General features: G+C 43.1%; 1 protein-coding gene across 1 annotated transcript in view; it reads left to right on the forward strand.

Annotated features, from left to right (window-relative positions):
* dnah6 (dynein, axonemal, heavy chain 6) overlaps positions 1-20,433 on the forward strand; it is a 433,707-nt gene that overhangs the window by 379,964 nt on the left and 33,310 nt on the right. Inside the window, exons 69-73 of the mRNA XM_039758084.1 lie at positions 2,462-2,581; positions 5,233-5,354; positions 12,351-12,480; positions 12,639-12,766; positions 19,637-19,822. Of these exons, the coding sequence (XP_039614018.1) occupies positions 2,462-2,581; positions 5,233-5,354; positions 12,351-12,480; positions 12,639-12,766; positions 19,637-19,822 (686 nt within the window). The remainder of the gene's footprint in view (positions 1-2,461; positions 2,582-5,232; positions 5,355-12,350; positions 12,481-12,638; positions 12,767-19,636; positions 19,823-20,433) is intronic.

The raw sequence follows: 20,433 nt of genomic DNA on the forward strand, positions 1-20,433 counted from the left end.
TTCTGCTAGAAGAGATGTTGGGGATGCCAAGCAGGGGCACTTAGCTTCTGGTTTGAACGTGGATCCCCAGTGCAGTGACGAGGACACTATGCTGTAACTATGGTACCATCCTCTGTATGAGATGTAAACCTGAGGTTCTGACTCTCTGTGCTCATTAAAGATCCCTGGACATCTTTCAAAAGAGCAGGGTTTATTCTGATGTCCTGGGTAAATTGACCATCAGGCCACCTAGTCACCCCCTGTCTGTAATTGGCTAGCTCTCTCACCTTATCAGCACCTAACAGATAACGTGTGCTGAGTGTAATGTTGCAAAAATTGCTGTCGTCGTGTCATCTAGGTGGGTGCTATGCATTGGGTGGTGGTTGATGTTGTCAATGTAAAGCACTTTAAGTATTAAGAAAAGTGCTAAATAAATGTAAATAATGATAATTTATTATTATTAACAAAATCAAAAACAAAGAATGATGCACATAAACAACAGAAATCTGTCGTGATTAGGTTTGTAAATTCTATGTCTGGTGCACTAATTTCAGGTCCTTCTATCACCACCAGTTTGAGAAGTGTCATTAGCTCTGCATCCTGCATTCCTAGGGGCGTGGCTACAAGGGTCGTGACCCACAGGTGGTCAGTGCAATAGGGTAACGGTTCGGCAGGGCGCTCCTTTTATTAGATAGATAGATAGATAGATAGATAGATGTAAGGCACTATATGATAGATAGATAGATAGATAGATAGATAGATAGATAGATAGATATGAAAGGCACTATATAATAGATAGATAGATAGATAGATATGAAAGGTACTATATGATAGATAGATTGATAGATAGATAGATAGATAGATAGATAGATAGATAGATAGATAGATAGATAGATAGATAGATAGATAGATAGATAGATAGATAGATAGATAGATAGATACTTTATTAATCCCAAGGGGAAATTCACATAATCCAGCAGCAGTATACTGATACAAAGAAACAATATTAAATTAAATAGTAATAAAAATGAAAAGAATTAAAATAAAATTAATGTTAGCATTTACTCCCCCGGGTGGAATTGAAGAGTCGCATAGTGTGGGGGAGGAACGATCTCCTCAGTCTGTCAGTGGAGCAGGACAGTGACAAAAGTCTGTCACTGAAGCTACTCCTCTGCCTGGAGATGACACTGTTAAGTGGATGCAGTGGATTCTTCATGATTGACAGGAGTTTGCTTAGTGCCCGTCGCTCTGCCACAGTTGTTAAACTGTCCAACTTTACTCCTACAATAGAGCCTGCCTTCTTAACAAGTTTGTCCAGGCGTGAGGCGTCTTTCATCTTTATGCTGCCACCCCAGCACACCACCGCGTAGAAGAGGGCACTCGCCACAACCGTCTGGTAGAACATCTGCAGCATCTTACTGCAGATGTTGAAGGATGCCAACCTTCTCAGAAAGTATAGTCTGCTGAACCCAAAACCTCAGGGTGTGAAGTCCAAATCCTTATCTACCACACCACACTGCCTCTCTATAGATATAAAACATGAATTTGAAACCCAGCCAGGGCTCATAACTCCCACATTATACCTACGTCAATTTACTTCTGACCTGCCCAAAGTAGATTCTGAAAATGGAAGAATAGGTCTCTTTACTTTTGAAAAATCCATTATCTGATGGTTAAAGTTCAGTGAGAGCAGATAGCTTGCCCAACGTTACTCACATTTCACTTGTTAAATTAATAGCCGGACACACAACGAAGGTTTGTGGCAGCCACCCGTATAGTCTCCCTGGCTGCAAAAGGCTTAAGTTTGCCTACAACGTGTACAGGTTAGAGTCCAAAACAGAACTGATCAAGTATGGAGGATGGAGGGTTTTTAAGGTGATTCAGGGGAAATGATGTCATCGGGGTTGGCACAGGAAGTGACATCATCAGACCGTAATCAGATACAGGCAGAATTTCTCATTTCTGGTCTGTGGAGAGAAAAAAGAGTGATTTAGTGCAACCCACCGCCCCCTAGCCTGGTGTGGAATTGCCGTTTTCTGGCCCCTTTGGCTGCAGTGGGCTGGCGCCCTGCCCGGGGTTTGTTCCTGCCTTTCCCCCGTGTGTTGGCTGTGATTGGCTCCAGTAGACCCCTGCGACCCTGTGTTAGAATATAGCGGGTTGGACTGACTGAATGGTCCCTTTGTTTGACTCCCAAACGCACGTGTGTGAAACACTATTAAATAAACTAATAATCGGTGTAATGACCAGTTTCCCAGTTTACCCAGGTTAGATGGTTGCCCCTCATATATTTTTCCTCCAGTCTCCACTGTCCTGGGCATCCTTTGGTGTAAAAGTCTTTCTGTTCATATCATCAGACACGAACCTCCAGCCATGTTTTCTTTGGCCTCTCTCTTTTTCTCCTCCTCTCCCCTTTCAACTTGGTCCCCCTCTTCAGCCAATCACCCTCTGCCAATGTTGAATAATTACTTTTGTCTCCTTATAGGGGAGATTACCTATGGAGGAAGAGTCACAGATGCTTGGGATCAACGCTGTTTACGCACTATTTTGAAAAATTTCTTTTCACCTACAATATTTAACGATGGCTATAAATACTCTGCATCAGGTAAGTAATTCTGTGGTAGAAAAGGTTGGTCTTGTTAATTTTACCCAGCATGCAATTCATTCTTCAAAAAGATGACTGCTTCAGATTTTAAATACTCTGCTCAGTTAAAGGAAGTAAAAATATAGAGAATTACAGCTTGATGTTTAATGTGACTTATTGGAAATATACAGTGCCTTCCATATTGTTTGGGACAAGGACACATTTGTTCAGGATTATCCCCTTTGCTCCACAGTTTGAAGTGACAAATCAAACAATTCAGATGGGATTAAAGTGGACATTGCAGACTTTCATTTAAGGGGATTTGCAGATATTTTGGTTACACAACACTTTTTTGCAGGTTTCCCCCATTTCATGGCACCATAATGTTTGGGACACAGCAATGGCAGGTCTTTTAAAGCCATCATATTTCGGACTTTGACACATATCCCAGCATGCAATGACTGCCTGAAGTCTGAAATTCACAGACGTCACCAGGTGTTGAAGGTCTTCTCTGGTGATGTTCTGCTGAGTCTCGTAATGCAGCCATCTGCCTGTTTCGGGGGGGCTTGTCCCCTTATGTTTTCTCTTCAGCATATAGAAGGTCTGCTCAAGTGGATTTAAATCAAGTGACTGGTTTGGCCTTTCAAGAATTTTTCATTAGGATATAGCGGGTTGGATAATGGATGGATGGATAGTTTTGATAAACTCCTGTGTTGCCTCAGCAGTCTGTTTGGCTCATTAACTTGGAGGGTGAAGCGCCTCCCAGTGAGTTTGGAGACCTTTACTGGAACTTGAGCAGACCAGATGTTTCTCTACACCTCAGAGTTCATTATGCCATCAGCAGATCCATCATCAGTGAAGAGAAGTGCGCCATACTGCCCAAAACATAACACCCCCAGCACCACCATGTTTAACAGATGAGATGGTCTGCTTTAGATCTTTGGCAGTTCCTTTTCATCTCCACACTTTGCTCTCACCATCATTCTGATGAAGATCATTTTTGTCTTGTCTGTCCTCAAGACCCTTTCCCAGAATTCTGCAAGCTCTTTGAAGTCCTTTTTCACAAACTGTAATCTGGCCGTCCTGTTTTTGTGGATCACTAGTGGTTTGCATCTTGCAGTGTGTCCTCTGTTTCTGTTCATGAAGTCTCCTGCTGCTAGTAGTCTCTCACACACACACATCAGCCCCCTGAAGACTGTTTTCTGATCTGTCACACAGGTGTTTGTTGCTTTTTCTTGACCTTAGTGAGGATTCTTCTGTCATCAGCAATGGAGGTCTTCCTTGGCCTACCAGTCCCTTTGTGATTAATGAATCCACCAGTGTATTCTTTCTTCTTCATGATATTCCAGACAGTTTATTTGGGTCATCCTAGGGTTTTACAGATGTCTCCAATGGTTTTATTCTTGGTTTTCAGCCTTTTAATGAGGCACAGCTCTTGTCCTCTTGTTGAACAATGGCGACTGCTGACTCCAAAGGGTAGAGTTGAGATATCTTATGACGCCATGAAACCCACCTGAGGAATCACAAACACCTGTGACTCCAATTGTCCAAAACATTATAGTGCCCTGCAATGGAGGGACCCTGTGAAAAATGCGTTGTCGTTTCTACATGGTGGGACCGAAATTTGTCCAAATCCCTTTAAATGAAGCCTGCAACATGTACTTTAATCACAATGTCTGAAGTGTTTGATTTGTAATTTTAAACTGTGGAGCAGGGGGTGAATTCAATGAAAAATGTGTCTTTGACCCAAACATTATGGAGGGCACCATATAATGAGGCATGTGACAGAAAGTCTGAACTTAACGTTCGTATTCCCCGTGTGACTGCCATTCCATCTGCAGTTGATTCCTCTCTTGTGCCCTCTAATGTTAGGCAGGACTTCAGGTTTTACAAATAAGTGACTTTGAAAACTCTCTCTGACTTGTGGTCCATCAAGGGTGGTAGTCTGTTTCCGTTATTGTCCACCAGGAAGTTTTCTGGAAATAATTTACTTCAAAATATTTTAGCAAAAATACTTGAGATGTTGTGAGCACATGACATGATGACTTGGCATGTGAATTATCGTGAGGATTTTTTTTAATGGATGCTTGTGATATTTTGTTTGACGTTGTCCAGGTGCCGATCTACTATGAAACTAATGAATCTTAAGCTTCAAGACCCCCTAATTCCAGAGGAGACCTAGAAACCGCTTTAGTCCACATTGCATCAACATTTTGTTTCTCTACTATATGAGAAGGGCTTTTTGAAAATAATATTAATAGTAGAGTGTAATTCAATGTAACACTTTTAATGCAAGCTGAGATATAGTGGTTCAATTTAAAAATAAAAATGTGTGGTGATCTTTTGTGGAACAACCCCATTGAAAAAGAGTACTGTGGCTACCCAGACCTCCTTGTAGGTTATAAGCAGTTCAAACTTCAAGGCTCCAAAAATGGAGGTTTTCCACTACTGCTGTCCAGTAGACTCGTATTCTCTAAGAAATGTTGTTATTTCAGTCCTACGTGAAAAACGTTTTCTTATCCATCAATACAAACCATAAAATAAATAAGTGGATCATTGGCCGTTGTGCTCCTTTAACAGTCTTTTTTGAACAAGCACATTTTTCTAAAATTATATTTCCATTTTGAATGTTATTATATGTACATAACAAATGCACGTTTGTTTTCCAACAGGGATATATTTTGCACCTGAAGTAGCCACATTGCAGGATTACAAGGACTACATTGAAAATCTCCCTTTGATTGACGACCCAGAGATATTTGGAATGCACGAAAATGCAAATCTGGCTTTTCAGGTTTGTGATTCGGTCGTGAATGTGATCTTGTCTGATTAATTGCAATTCCACTAATTGCAAAATTTTATTAAATAATAATTATTTTATTAAATAATAAATAAATAATAATGTATACAGCGGGTGGCACGGTGGCGCAGTGGGTAGCGCTGCCGCCTCACGGTTAGGAGCCCTGGGTTCGCTTCCCGGGTCCTCCCTGCGTGGAGTTTGCATGTTCTCCCCGTGTCTGCGTGGGTTTCCTCGGGGTGCTCCGGTTTACTCCCATAGTCCAAAGACATGCAGGTTAGGTGCATTGGCGGTCCTAAATTGTCCCTGGTGTTTGCTTGGTGTGTGTGTGCGCCCTGTTATATTATCCATCCATCCATTATCCAACCCGCTATATCCTAACTACAGGGTCACGGGCGTCTGCTGGAGCCAGTCCCAGCCAACACTGGGCGCAAGGCAGGAAACACACCCCGGGCAGGGCGCCAGCCCACTGCAGAGCGCGCGCACACACACACACACACACACACCAAGGCCAATTTAGAATCGCCAATGCACCTAACCTGCATGTCTTTGGACTGTGGGAGGAAACCCACGCAGACACGGGGAGGACATGCAAACTCCACACAGGGAGGACCCGGGAATTGAACCCAGGTCTCCTAACTGTGAGGCATCAGCACTACCCACTGCGCCACTGTGCTGCCCCTGTTAGTGTACTGTATATTATGCTGTGTTATATTTCTTTAATGATTATTTTTCACTTTTGGAAATTGAAAGTTAGCCAACTACAATTCGTTACTAAATTAGAAATGCATTTCTTTTTTTAAAAATGTTACTTTGAGATAGCACATACAGTGGTGCCTCATACTTCAAAATGAATTTGTTTCAGGAGGCCATTTGAACTCTGAATTGTTCGAATCAGTTTTCCCCATTAGAAATAACAGAAAATGAATGAATCTGTTCCCAGATACTAAACAATACCCATTTCGATAAACTTATACAGCAAATACAGTGAAACCTCGGGTCACCCGAGGTAATTTCCCCCATAGGATTGTATGTAAATACAATTAATCCGTTCTGGACCGAACGAGCTGCATGTAAATATATATTTTTTTAATTTTTTAAGCACAAAAATAGTTAATTATACCACAGAATGCACAGTGTAATAGTAAACTAAATGTAAAAACAGTGAACAACACTGAGAAAACCTAGAACAGAGAATGCTCGAATCAGTCTCTTTAAAAACAAGCCTGGTGTATTCTTTAACTGCCTTCTCGGCCTCTCGCTCACTCTCTCTCTCTCTCTCGTGCTCTCTCTCTCTCTCGCTCTCTCGCTCACTCGCTGCACAGGGAATGCACAGGGAGAGACTGAACACGTGCGGAAATCATCGCTGCGTACGAACCGGAAGGGAAACTGGCTTGTTCGTCACCCGAGTGTGTGGTCGTGAACAGATGCAAAAGTTTGGCAAACTTTTTGATCGTTACCCGATTTGTACGTCGTCCAAGATGTTCGCGACCCTAGGTTCCACTGTACACATAATTTACAGTACAAATTACAAAATTAAATGCCCTAAATAATTATTTAAAAAATGAAAACAATTAATAAAATACATAAATACTGTATAATAAAATAAAAATTGCATTTACTGTTCCTTAGTGGGGTGGCACGGTGGCATGGCGGTAACACTGCTGCCTCGCAGTAAGGAAACCTGGGTTCGCTTCCCAGGTCCTCCCTGCGTGCAGTTTGCATGTTCTCCCCGTGTCTGCGTGGGTTTCCTCCCACAGTCCAAAGACATGCAGGTTAGGTGCTTTGGTGATCCTAAATTGTCCCTGGTGTGTGCTTGGTGTGTGGGTGTGTGTGCCCTGCCCGGGGTTTGTTCCTGCCTTGCACCCTGTGCTGTCTGGGATTGACTCCAGCAGACCCCTGTGTTAAGATATAGCGGGTTCGGTACTGACTGACTGACTTGACTGTACCTTAGTGAGGAGTGCTGATGTTCCGTGTGGCTGGTGGTGGAGAAGAAGAGAAAGGTTACTGTTTGGAAGGGGAATCACCATCCACAAAGACGCCAAATAACTGTACTTTGTGATAAGTTCCTTTTTCACCTCAATTGTTGATACTACAGCCTTCCTCTTAGGCTTTTTTACTTCCACACTCTTCTTGGTTGCCATGGTTAATAGACAGGGATATAACCAAACACACTAAAAATAAAACAAAAAAAGCACTGAAAACACACAATGTTATCGCAAGAGATGCTTTTACAGAGAGAGCTGTCTCATTTACAAAACTGTGTGGATTCAAGAGTGAAAATATACTCACTTCAAAAAATAGGAAAATGTCTAAGCAAAAAAAAACCATCAGATTTATAAAACCTGGCGTATGCACATTTCTATGCAATTTATCCGTTATAAATCACAGTCATCTTGGAAATATGCATCCATAAACAGGCCTGCCTTGTTGCCACCGGGAAACATCCATATATGGAGCATGCTAATCAACGTCATACATATGCAATCACAATGCTCCAGATTTTCATTGGCTGGTACAGCAGCCTCCCACCTGACTCATCACAACAAACCTTCCACCTGCATTCAAGAGTATCTACAGATGAACATACAGTATATAAGAAAGGGCAGAGCAATCTCTTTTTCCTTAGGAGTTTGCATTCATTTAATGTGAGCAGTGATGTCCTTCACATCTTCTACATCTCTGTGATGGCCAGTTTGGTGTGCAAGGCTGGTAACATCACTTCAAGAGAGGCCCACCGAATCAACAAGCTAATGAAAAGGGTAGGATCAGTTATGGGATACACTCTGGACCCCCTGGAGGTCATAGAGGAGGAGAGAATGAAAACAAAACTGTGAGTGCCATTATGAACAACGCTGCACATCCTGTCTCTGACCCACCAACACTGAGGACTTTCAGCCATACGCCTGTATAGTTTCTTACAGGGACTGGGACTGCCAAGTCAGAAGTTTTCTTTCTTTTTAGATTTTTTCCTAAATAGTCATTCTGGTGTGTGTTCAAACCATATTCTATCTATCTATCTATCTATCTATCTATCTATCTATCTATCTATCTATCTATCTATCTATCTATTATATAGCACATTTCACATCTATCTATCTATCTATCTATCTATCTATCTATCTATCTATCTATCTATCTATCTATCTATCTATCTATCTATCTATCTATCTATCTGAGTTGCATCCAAGATTGGATGAAAACTGTTATTTTTGCATGCAATTTTTGTGTTTCTGTAAGTACTTGACTTTTTGCATATTCCTTTTAGACTTTGATTTCTGGTTAGTGTTTTGGGGTCAAACGCAAATATCGGCAGAGTTTCTTTGCAGCCTTTGTCGATTTTCACAAAGCGTTCGACTCTGTTGATCGAGCTGCCCTGTGGAACATCCTGAGGGTTCGCGGGATCCTCTCGAGGTTGCTGGATATCATAGCTGGCCTGTACACTGGTACTGGGAGTGCTGTGCAGAGTGGAGGCAGGACCTCTGTGTTTTTCCCAGTTGATTCTGGGGTTCATCAGGGGTGTGTTCTGCTCCTACTCTGTTTGATGCTTGTATGGACTTGGTGTTGGGCAAGGTCGTGGGCTCCAGCGGCTGTAGGACATCTGTTGGTGAAGAGAGATTCACAGATCTTGACTTTGCTGACGATGCTGTGATCTTTGCGGAGTCAATGGAAGCTCTGATCAGGACGCTCTAGAGACTGAGCGAGGGGTCTGAGTGTCTGGGCTTGCGAGGGTCCTGATAAAAACCAACATCCAGGCCTTTAATGACCTCTTGGGCACAGCCATCAGCAGTGTGTCTGTCTGCAGAGAGAATGTCAACCTTGTCGAGAACAAGGCAGTGACATTCATGTCTCTCTGGTGACTCTTCCTGTGACGTCAGTAGACGGATTGAGAGAGCATGGGGGGTCATGAGGTCGCTGGAAAGGGGTGTGTGGTGGTCCTGATATCTCAGCTAAAGGAAAAAGGTCCAAGTCTTTAGAGTCCTGGTGCTTCCTGTCTTGCTATATGTTTGCGAGACATGGACGCTATCCAGTGACCTGAGACGAAGACTGGACTCCTTTGGTACTTGGTCTGTCCGGAAAATCCTTCGGTAGTGTTGGTTTGACTTTGTGTTGCTAATGGAGTCCCGAATGAGGCACATTACCTGCATTGTGAGGGAGCGTCAGTTATGGCACTGCGGCCATGTGGCGCGTTTCCCCTCGTAAGATCCTCATTGTTGGGGACACGAGTGGCTGGACCAGGCCAAGGGGTCGCCCACATAACACCTGGCAGCGGCAGATGGAGGGTCATTTCCGGATGGGTGGGACTAGACACGTGTCTGCCTGGAGGGTTGCAAACCGGGATCCTGAGTTGTTTCGTCATGTAGTGGGTACGGCAATGCATTGTACCAGTGCATGCTACCCATCTTGACTTGGCTTGTTTTGGGGTCTGTTTGACCTTGTCCTGACTATGAGTTTTGACTTATGAATCGTTTCTTGTACCTCATCTTTTCTCCTGGTCTTTCTTCATTAAAACTTTATCTGACTTTATCCCCGAACACCAGGAGCTGCTCTTGTCGCAGATGTGTGCTGTATGTAGGGCCTCAGCCTTTTAAAATATTTCTATGTAAGGTGGAGGATTTTGAAATTGTCATGTTCAGAAGCAGTCTCTGTATAGCAGAGACAAGGATTTCTATTACTTTTAGCTCTCACTGTTAAGGAGACCAGTTTTGAGCCAGATGTTGCGGGTTTGCCTCTGACCACCAGTAATTCACCACAGTGCAGATCTGCAAACTGAGATGCTTTATGGAATGAGTCCACAACAATACATGTGGGTACGTATTGTGATAGACGGCCGCAATGCCCTTTTCAGAAGAGAACTGGGGGAGTGGACATATCACCAGCAGTACCTCCCCCGGGACACGAGAGGGCAGCCCTCCTGGTTTACATCGGGGCCATGGGACTGGAGCTTAGAAGTTCAACCCTGTGATGGCCCATGGCCACCACCAAGGGGCACCTGGATTGTTCCGGAGCCATGGTCTGGAGCACTTCTGCCACACCCGGAAGTGCTGCCAGAAGATTAGCCGGATTCCCATGCAGCACTTCTGCCACACCCAGAACTTGATCGAGGAGCACCTGGAGCACTTCCGGGTGTGGCATAAAAGAGACCACCTCACTCCAGCAAGCAAGCCGGAGTTGAGAGGAAGAGGATGGAGTTTGCATATGGAGGAAGTGAGGGTGGCAGAAGGAGAGAAGAGAGAGAAAAGAAGGGACTGATTTTGGTCAGTTAAGCATTGTGTGGTGCAGGAGAGGAAAAACATTAAATGTGTGCGTTTTGGTCATCTGGTGTTGTCTCTATCTGCATACAGGGAGCTGTCCTACCACAGTATATATCTCTCTATTATAAAAAGAAATCCTGGAGAGAAACAGTAGGGCGATGAGACGTGATCTTCATTTTATGATCACGGAAGACACTTAAAAGACCTGCAAGACTAAACAGATTGTCCACGGAGCGTCTCGTGGGGACCTTAAATATGAGACTTTGTGCCAAGAGAGTGACCCAGGACCGTCTCACGATGACGTAGAACGTGAGATTCTTGCAAGACAGGCCCTACTTACAACCAAATAAGGTAACAGGGAGTTACACACTCAGTCGTGTTTTGGCTTTGAGCAGACACAGATCCAGGGCTCTCAGCACATATAAAGCGTATAAGGACAATACGTTATAAATTAAACGTAGACGACTAAGCGAAGAAGAAAGCAGCGCAGAGAAAAGAGACTCAAAAGCATCGAAAAGACAAAAAAGAAAAAGAATAATCGAGGTACAAATTCAGAAAATAAAGAAAGTAATTATCAGCCTGGAACAAGTAAAATTGAAAAAAAAAAGCAGGTCCAATCCGGACGTTGGCGCTATTCACATGCAGAGCAGGTTAGAGATTATGAAAGCAGTGGAATTCGAAAGGCTCCAAAAAAGAAATGTTGGTGCGATACACATGTGGAGAAAGTTAAAGAATATGAAAGCAGGAAAATTAGGAGGTATAAAAAAAAGAAAGTAAAAATCACAGTAGCGCAAACAAACAGAAATTACTACTCGAAAATGAGAAAATAATCACCACGGACCAGGTGTCATTGAGAAAAAAGCAGGACAAAGCGAGGTCAGAAATAAAAGACAGAGCAGAAAACAAAGTAAAAGGTCATAAAGAGGTTAAAAAACAGGGGGCCAAACACATGAAAATGAAAACTGGAATTCAAATGACTCAAAAAAAAAACAAAAAACGTAGGAGCGAAACACACGCAGAGCAAGATACAGAAAATGAAAGCAGAAAAAAAGGACAGGGTCAAAAAAGAAAGTAACGATCGCATTAGCGCAAAGAAAGAGAAATTACTACTCGGAGAAATAATGAATAGAGATTGAATATATGGACACGTGATATGTCAGAAGTATATAAATATTGTAAGGCTTTGAAGTTTAAGTCAAGAGAATTTCAAAAACAGAGTTTACCGCACATGCATTTATTGGTTACTTTACAAAAAAATGATTAACTGCTGATGATGTCGATCGTTTTGTCTTAAATTATGGTACAAACATGTCTCACTGACCTCATTAAAAAGATTCAGCACATTGGCACTCGCAAGATTCCAAATATTGTTTTTACAGAAGTTCTGAAATAAAAGGAAAACTAAAAGATTGAAAACCAAACACGGGGGTTGGCGAGCAAAGCAAGCAGGGGGCGAAGCACCTTAGTAGTGAAGAAAACTACTCTAAACTGACCTGTATGAATTCATTTTATCGTTCATATTCTGTTACGGTCACTCTTAACACAATGAGGTTTCTAAGCAGGCTGATGAGATGCTGATTTTGAAGCAGACTAGACATTTTTAAGTATATCAGCATGGTTTCTAAAGGCAGTTGACTTTAGTAGGTAATAGTGTTTAGTCACCTGTCAGTCTTGCACTCTTTATTAGATGTTATTATCGTTTTCATCTCTTTAACTTTTCTGCCCTTTCTTATTTCAGCGCCAAGAGACCTCCACTTTGATTAACACAATCCTTGAAGTTCAGCCAAGATCATCTTCACAAGGGACTGGAAAAAGTAATGATGAAGTCGTGCAGGAGGTCGCAGACTCAATTTTTGCCAAACTACCAGGTAACAAAATGTTATGTGAAAATGATATTCAAATGCCATGAATTGTTAACCATATTTAATAAAGTATGGGTATGAATTTGTTGAAAATCATCATGTAAGCAAGGAAAGGCAATGTGTTCTTTTTCAAAAATTAAGCCTGATTGTCATCTTCATTTCAGAAAAGCTTGAAATGGATGCTGCTGTGGAATCACTGTATGAAAAAGATGCTAAAGGACGTATCAACTCCTTAACAACCGTTTTAGGACAAGAAGTGGATCGCTTTAATAATTTACTGAAATTAATAAGAGTAAGGGTTCATATTTCTTTCTAATTTTTTTTGTTGGTTATGGTTATTACCGCCCATAGAGAGCTAGATGGCACCTCCCCTGGTTTACTACAGCACCCAGATTCCAACAGGGCGCCATGTTGAGATCCATGGGTGCCACCTGGGGGTGCTGCAGGGGACTGCGGAGCCCTACTGTGTCAGGCTTCTGCCTCACCCGCAAGTACTTCTGCACCATGCTAACGGTGCACCGGAAATACTCTTGGGTTCAGGATAAAGCAAGCCCGCTACCACTGGTCAGGGAGCCCAAGTCAGGAGGTGGAGGACAAAACTTGCTGGAGGAAGATGAAGAATGAAGAATGGGCTGTGTGCTGCTTTATTATTGTACCTGGTGCTTTATTCTACAGTTTCTACAGAAACGTTTCCCACAGCAAAATAGAAGCCTGGATTGTGCTGGAAGTCATATCTGCGTCTGTCTGTGCCGTGTTTGAGGAGCTGGTGCGCCCCCTGCAGACCACAACCTCCATTGGCGCGGTGTCCTGATTTTGAGAGTCCATGAGGACATTGGAACCAATTGTGCACTCTCAGTCTCCTTATTAAACACCCCTAGGCTCCATGAACACACACACACACACCCACGAAGCCTGTGCTGCACCATTTTCATTTAAAACCTGCATACCATCATGGACCCCCACGTTTGTCACCACACTGTCTTTATGTCCGTTTTGATTTTTGTTTTGTGAAGGAGGAAGACGAGGAAGAGTTGCCCGCTTGTTTGTTTTTTCTATTTGTTCATCACTTATTATTTGAGCCACTGTGCACACTGTACAGATCCACTTTCGCTTATTTTTGTACATTATTGTAAATATTCTGCGTCACTGCAGAGGACTGCATTTGCTGTACTTTTGAGAGCGTGACACTAGAATATGATTGTAAATGAAGAATTGATTGTTTTTTTCAACAGACACTTTAGTCTGGGCCTCCGCTGATCTACTCGGGTACGGCCCCCCGATGTCTGGAGTCCAAGAGTTTGCGTAGTGTGCCAGCACGCGGGCCATCACATTAAGCAGATCTGAGAATATCAGGTTATGTCCGTAACAGTTTAAATTATTGACAGCATTTCCGCCCGGTAGTGGACGAGTCCAAATCTTTTGCTAAACATATGAGAGGTTTTAAGAGAGCTCTCTATTCACAGAGCTGTTATCACAAGCGAGTGTGAGATTTATTAGCTTTCAGTGCCACCTGTAATAAATATGTGTCACCCATTTATATTCAGCTGTTTATCTCCTTCTGTCATGCTCATGAAGGATTGCAAATGGAGGTCATGCAGAACCTTGATAGTGTCAGCATGAATCTCATTGTTAAGCATAACGGTCCAAGATATACAATGCAGAAAACAGGCCGAGTCAATGTAATTTTGTGCCGCCTTGTGTGGTTTTCCTGGTATAGCCAGGAAAATACACCATGCATTAGTTCCTCCATTTATCGCAGAGTCTCACATTGTTGTTTCAAATTTTAATAAATATTGATATTCTCACATGTAAGTAAGGAGAGGCCAGAAGGTTCTTCATCATTTTTCTGTATACTGATGAAAAACAACCCAATTGTTTCCAGCTTTGAAATGAAAATATGAAACAAGAAATAAAAGAATAATGTTAAATGGTATATAAAGGAAAATGTTGTGCTGCTTCTAGTCCTATAAATTGTAAATGCTTGGCATCCTGACTGGGACGGAGAGTGAAATTTTACCCGACCAATAGGCCATAGTAAATGTAATACATAAGTGGAGGTACAACCCAGCCGAGATAACTCTAGGTTCCTTTCCCAGTTGGAACAATCATATATTTGGATGGACGGAGGAAAACTGGCTATATGGGACAGTTTACCCCCCAGGGTGAATGATGGCATATCTCTGGTTTGGATTCCCACAGGGTTTCATGGGAACTGTAGTTTGGAAGGGCAACCCTGTCACGATACCTGGGTGCCACCAGAGAGCACTGCTGGGAGAAGGTCACCCTATGTTGGGGAACTTCTGCCTGACCTAGAAGTGCTTGTGTCAGGCTATGTCATGACATGGGAAGTACTCCTGGGTCCAACATAAAATGCGCCATCTCACCTCATTTGAGGAGTCAGAGATGGGAGGCGGTGGGCAACACTCAACGGAGTGTTGGAAGGAAAGAAAAGAGAGACACTTGTTTTGATTATAATTGTGGTTGGTCATTACTGCATATTTGGTGACTTATTTATAATAAAATGCTTTATTTGTCATTTTAAATGCAATGCCCTCCACCAACATTGGCACGCTTGGTAAATAAAAGCATAATGAGCTGTGAAAAAAAAGTTATTTTTCTTATCCTCTTGATCTTTCATTTGAAATATTAACAAAAATCTAACCTTTTAATTGAAGAAAAATAATTTATTGGAACATAGGCACAGCTTTATTTAATTCTTTGTGTAGCCCCCCTTTAGTTCTGAATCTTCTCCTCTGATGCTAAATTAGGTTGGTTGACACATCGTAAGGAATGTGTGACCGTTCCTCCATGTGGAATCTCTTCAGATCCTTCAGATTTTTGAGGTCTATGTTTGTGGACTCCAGACCCCCGTGACCCTGTAGTTAGGATATAGCGGGTTGGATAATGGATGGATGTTTGTGGATTCTCCTCTTCAGCTCATCCCATAGGTTTTCAGTGGGGGGCTAGGATAGCCATGGCAAAACCTTGATTTTGTGGTCATTGAGCCATTTTGGCATTGATTTTGAGCTCTGTTTTGGAAGTTCCATCAATGACCCATTTTAAGCTTCCTGGTTGAAGCAGTCCGGGGTGGTGGTCCCCCTCTTTAAAACGGGGGACCGGAGGGTGTGTTCCAACTACAGAGGGATCACACTCCTCAGCCCCCCTGGAAAAGTTTATTCGGAGCTTCTGGAGAGGAGGGTCCGTCGGATAGTCGAACCTCGGATTCAGGAGGAACAGTGTGGTTTTCGTCCTGGTCGCGGAACAGTGGACCAGCTCTACACCCTTAGCAGAATCCTGGAGGGTGCATGGGAGTTTGCCCAACCAGTCTACCTGTGTTTTGTTGACTTGGAAAAGGCGTTTGACCGTGTCCCTCAGGGAATCCTGTGGGTGGTGCTCTGGGAGTATGGGGTACCGGACCCCCTGATAAGAGCTGTTCGGTCCCTGTACAACCGGTGTCAAAGCTTGGTTCGCATTGCCGGCAGTACGTCGAGCCCGTTTCCAGTGAGAGTTGGACTCTGCCAGGGCTGCCCTTTGTCACCGATTCTGTTCATAACTTTTATGGACAGAATTTCTAGGTGCAGCCAGGGTGTTGAGGGGGTCCGGTGTGGTGGACTCAGGATTGGGTCACTGCTTTTTGCAGATGATGTTGTCCTGTTTGCTTCATCAGGCCGTGATCTTCAGCTCTCTCTGAATCGGTTCGCAGCTGAGTGTGAAGTGGCTGGGATGGGAATCAGCACCTCCAAATCCGAGACCATGGTCCTCAGCTGGAAAAGGGTGGAGTGCCCTCTCAGGGTTGGAGGAGAGATCCTGCCCCAAGTGGAGGAGTTCAAGTATCTCGGGGTTTTGTTCACGAGTAAGGGAAGAATGGAGCGTGAGATCGACAGGCGGATCGGTGTGGCGTCTGCAGTGATGCGGGATCTGCATCGGTCTGTCAAGGTGAAAAAGGAGCTGAGCTGTAAAGCAAACCTCTCAATTTACCAGTCGATCTACACTCCTACCCTCACCTATAGTCATGAGCTATGGGTAGTGACCGAAAGAACAAGATCGCGAATACAAGCGGCTGAAATGAGTTTCCTCCGCAGGGTGTCTGGGCTTTCCCTTAAAGATAAGGTGAGAAGTTCAGTGATCTGGGAGGGGCTCAGAGTAGAGCCACTGCTGCTCCGCATCGAGAGGAGTCAGATGAGGTTGCTTGGGCATCTGATCAGGATGCCTCCTGGACGCCTCCCTGGTGAGGTGTTCTGAGCACGTCCAACCAGGAGGAGGCCCCGGGAGAGACCCAGGACACGCTGGAGGGACTATGTCTCCCGGCTGGCCTGGGAACGCCTCGGGATTCCCCCGGAAGAGCTGGAAGAAGTGGCCGTGGAAAGGGAAGTCTGGGCCTCTCTGCTCAAGCTGCTGCCCCCGCGACCCGACCTCGGATAAGCGGAACAGGATGGATGGATGGATGGTTGAAGCAGTCAGGTTTTGACTTAATATCTTCTTATACTCGATGGGGGTTTTTGGTACCATGTATACCAACAAGTTGTCCAGGACCTTTGACAGAAAAACAACTCCACAGCATCAAAGATCCAACACCATACATAGGTTCACACTTCTGCACTCTTCTCTTAAGCTCATCCCACAAATGTTCAGTGGGGATTTCGGCAGGAGAAGTAGGATAGCCTTGGCAAAACCTCGATTATGTGACCACTGAACCATTTTTCTGTTGATTTTGAGGCCTGTTTTGGAAGATCTGTTCATGACCCAATTTAAGCTTCTGGCAGAAACAGTCAGGTTTTGATTAATGGGGTCCTTGATACCATAAACCATACCAACACAGCTCACCAGTCCTGTCCACTTAATTCTTCTATAATAACATCAATTTGAGTTTTGAAGGTCCTTAAAGTCCTACTGTCTACTACACTACTTGGTCACTTATTCCAAGTGTGGTTCTCTGTGTGAAGAAAAACTTGCTAATGTGTGTGTGAAATTCCCCCTTAACACGTGTTCCCGTGTTCTTGATGAACTCATTTTAAAGTCCAAGTCTCGATCCACTACACTAATGCCCTTCATAATTTTAAACACTTCAATCAGGTCTCCTCTTCATCTTCTTTTGTTTAAATTTGAAGTTTCGATGGATGAGTCTATTGGACGACTTTACCGTTTACGGCCTTATTTTGAATTGTACTCTACAACAGGGGTCGCCAAGTCTGGTCCTGGAGGACCACCGTGGCTGCAGGTTTTCATTCTAACCCTTTTTTTTAATGAGTGCCCTGTTTATGCTGCTAATTAACTTATTGTGAATTCATTTTAATTGAATTGCTTGTTTTAGATTGGTTCCCCTGAATTTCTTCATTGTTCCTCTAAATTGCTTTATTTCTTTCCTTAAATGGCACCCAAACAGAAATGAAATGTGAAGTGATGGAGCCAACAGAAGACCAACTAAGTCAGGGCCTCAAACCCCAACCAATTTCACTCCAACCAGCTGCTTAATGAGGTGCCGAGTCTCGTAGTTAATTAAACCAATTCTTTAATTCGATGGCTTGTTGCTGCTCTCATGGTGCAATAGCAGACATTTCCGAAATTGTTGATTTTCTCTTTCTAAGCGCACCATTAAACTTTTTGTGGACCTGAGCAGATCACCATTCCTGAGACCTTCATCTTTCTTTATTTTCAGATATTGTATGATGGACACCAGTTGTTTTGGCTCAATTTGTATCTCATTATTGTTTGGCTGCTAATTAAGGAAAAAGAAACAATTAAGGGGTCTGAGTCTTCAAGAGCAGGTCAATTCAAATGAATTCAAAAGAAGTTAATTAGCATTAAAACAAGGCCACTGATTAAGAACAAGGTTAGAATGAAAACCTGCAGTCACAGTGGTCCTCCAGTACCGGACTTGGCAACCCCTGCTCTACAAGGGTCTCTGTGGAGTGCGCCGTCTAAAATAAATACAATTTTGATTGAAATTGTACCTTATTATCTTTTCTTGCTTTGCACTGCTTCCTTCTAGGCACTTAATGATTTTTCTGTTTTAAAGATGGTCTATGGCAGAGTTGGCCAAATCCAATCCTGGAGAGCCACAGTGGCTACAGGATTTCATTCTAACCATTTTCTTAATTAGTTACTAGTTTTTGCTACTAATTAACTTTGTTTCACGTATTTGCTATTTAAGGCTCAGACCCTTTAAATCAAGGCTGAGCCATGTTGATCCTGGAGGAGCACATTGGCTTCAGGTTTTTGTTCCAATCCAATTTCTTCATGAGAAGTCATTCATCGCTGATGCAGTACTTATTGCTTGAGTGACATTTTTCTGTTTGTCTTACTTGTTAAGATTTTGAACCCATAATTGCTTATTTTAGTCCTAAACTGCCGTATTCATTGTTTTAACTGCTCCTTATTAGCAATAAGATGCAAATGGTAAAGGAAATGGCAGTTCTCCATCTCACTGGTCTTCATTTCCACCCGTGCGTATTCATCATTCACTATTTGGTTTAATGAAGTACTCATCCGTTTTAGGGTTCAAATCACTTGGATGACGCATGTAACATTAGAACGAAAAACAAATCTGTGATTTACGAACAAACTGACATCCATCCATCTCCTAACTACAGGGTCACGGGAGCCAGTCCCAGGGCGCAAGGCAGGAAACAAACCCTGGGCAGGGCGCCAGCCCACTGCAGGCACACACACACACACCAAGCACAATTTAGGATTGCCAGTCCACCTAACCTGCATGTCTTTGGACTGTGGGAGGAAACCCACACAGACACGGGGAGAACATGCAAGCTTCATGCAAGGCAGCAGCGCTACCCACTGCGCCACCGACAAACCGACATGGTAGAGTTAAACAAGCCATGAAATTAAATAAGATCTTTTACTGGTGAGGATTGGCTTCTAATTAAGCAACTGGCTTGGAACAAAAACCTGCAGCCATTGCGACTCTCCAGGATCAGAGTTGGCCAACCCTGATTTTTCTTTAATATTTTTTTTTGTGATAATTAAATTAATTTAAAGGAATACAAAGACCCGGCAGCCTTCAAATGTGAGGTTTTGCTTCCCCTTGTTAAATACCTCGCTTGTAGAATAGACAATCCATTATCCTGGAATAATCACTTTGCCATTTATGATGATTTGTTGCTTCTTGCAACTGCTTTTAGTAATGAGCTTTTCCCCTTCTTCCTAGAATTCATTAAACACGCTGAAGAAAGCAATTGCTGGGTTTGTTGTCATGTCTGAAGAGATGGAAAAATTATATAACAGTTTCTTTAACAACCAAGTTCCTGAACTTTGGGCCAACGCAGCTTACCCATCTCTGAAGCCATTAGGAAGCTGGGTGAAAGATCTGGCACTTAGGACTGCGTTCATTGAAGTAAGTATGAGATTCATTTTCACTTTATTTTATTTAAGCTCTCATTTTCCACACATGCACAGAAAACTATTGTAGTGTTTAGTATTGCCTTACCACATACACTCCATCCTAAGCTAAGTCTGTTCAGGCCAGGCCAGTACTTGGATGGGTGACCAATCTAGGAAAAGCTTGGGTTGCTGTTGGAAGAAGTTTGAAGTGAGGCCAGTGGTCTTTGTGTGAATTCCAGTGCAGTGACGGGGACACTATGCTGTAAAAATGGAGCCAAAATCAAGGTCCTGACTCACTGTGGGCATCCAGGTTGGTCTTCATAATTTGTATGTTTTTTGCTTTGTAATGTAAAAGTCATTTTCATAACAGCCACATTCTATCTGTTTTGACCAGCAGGGGGCACCACTGAGCCTCAAACCCCAGACCCATTAATGTCCAAAACAGACACAGGTTCAAATAATGGAGTTTTTTTTTTAATCCAACAAGCACTAAACATGACAGAACACAGCCAAAACCAGACAAATAATGAACCTTTTACTCTCCTTCTGGCTACAGTTGGGTTTTGCCTGCTGCCTCCCAACTACGGACTCTTTGGGGTAAGGCAGTGGGCTCCTATTATAATC

This window comes from Polypterus senegalus, chromosome 7, assembly GCF_016835505.1.
Source record: "Polypterus senegalus isolate Bchr_013 chromosome 7, ASM1683550v1, whole genome shotgun sequence".
Taxonomy (NCBI): Eukaryota; Metazoa; Chordata; class Cladistia; order Polypteriformes; family Polypteridae; genus Polypterus; species Polypterus senegalus.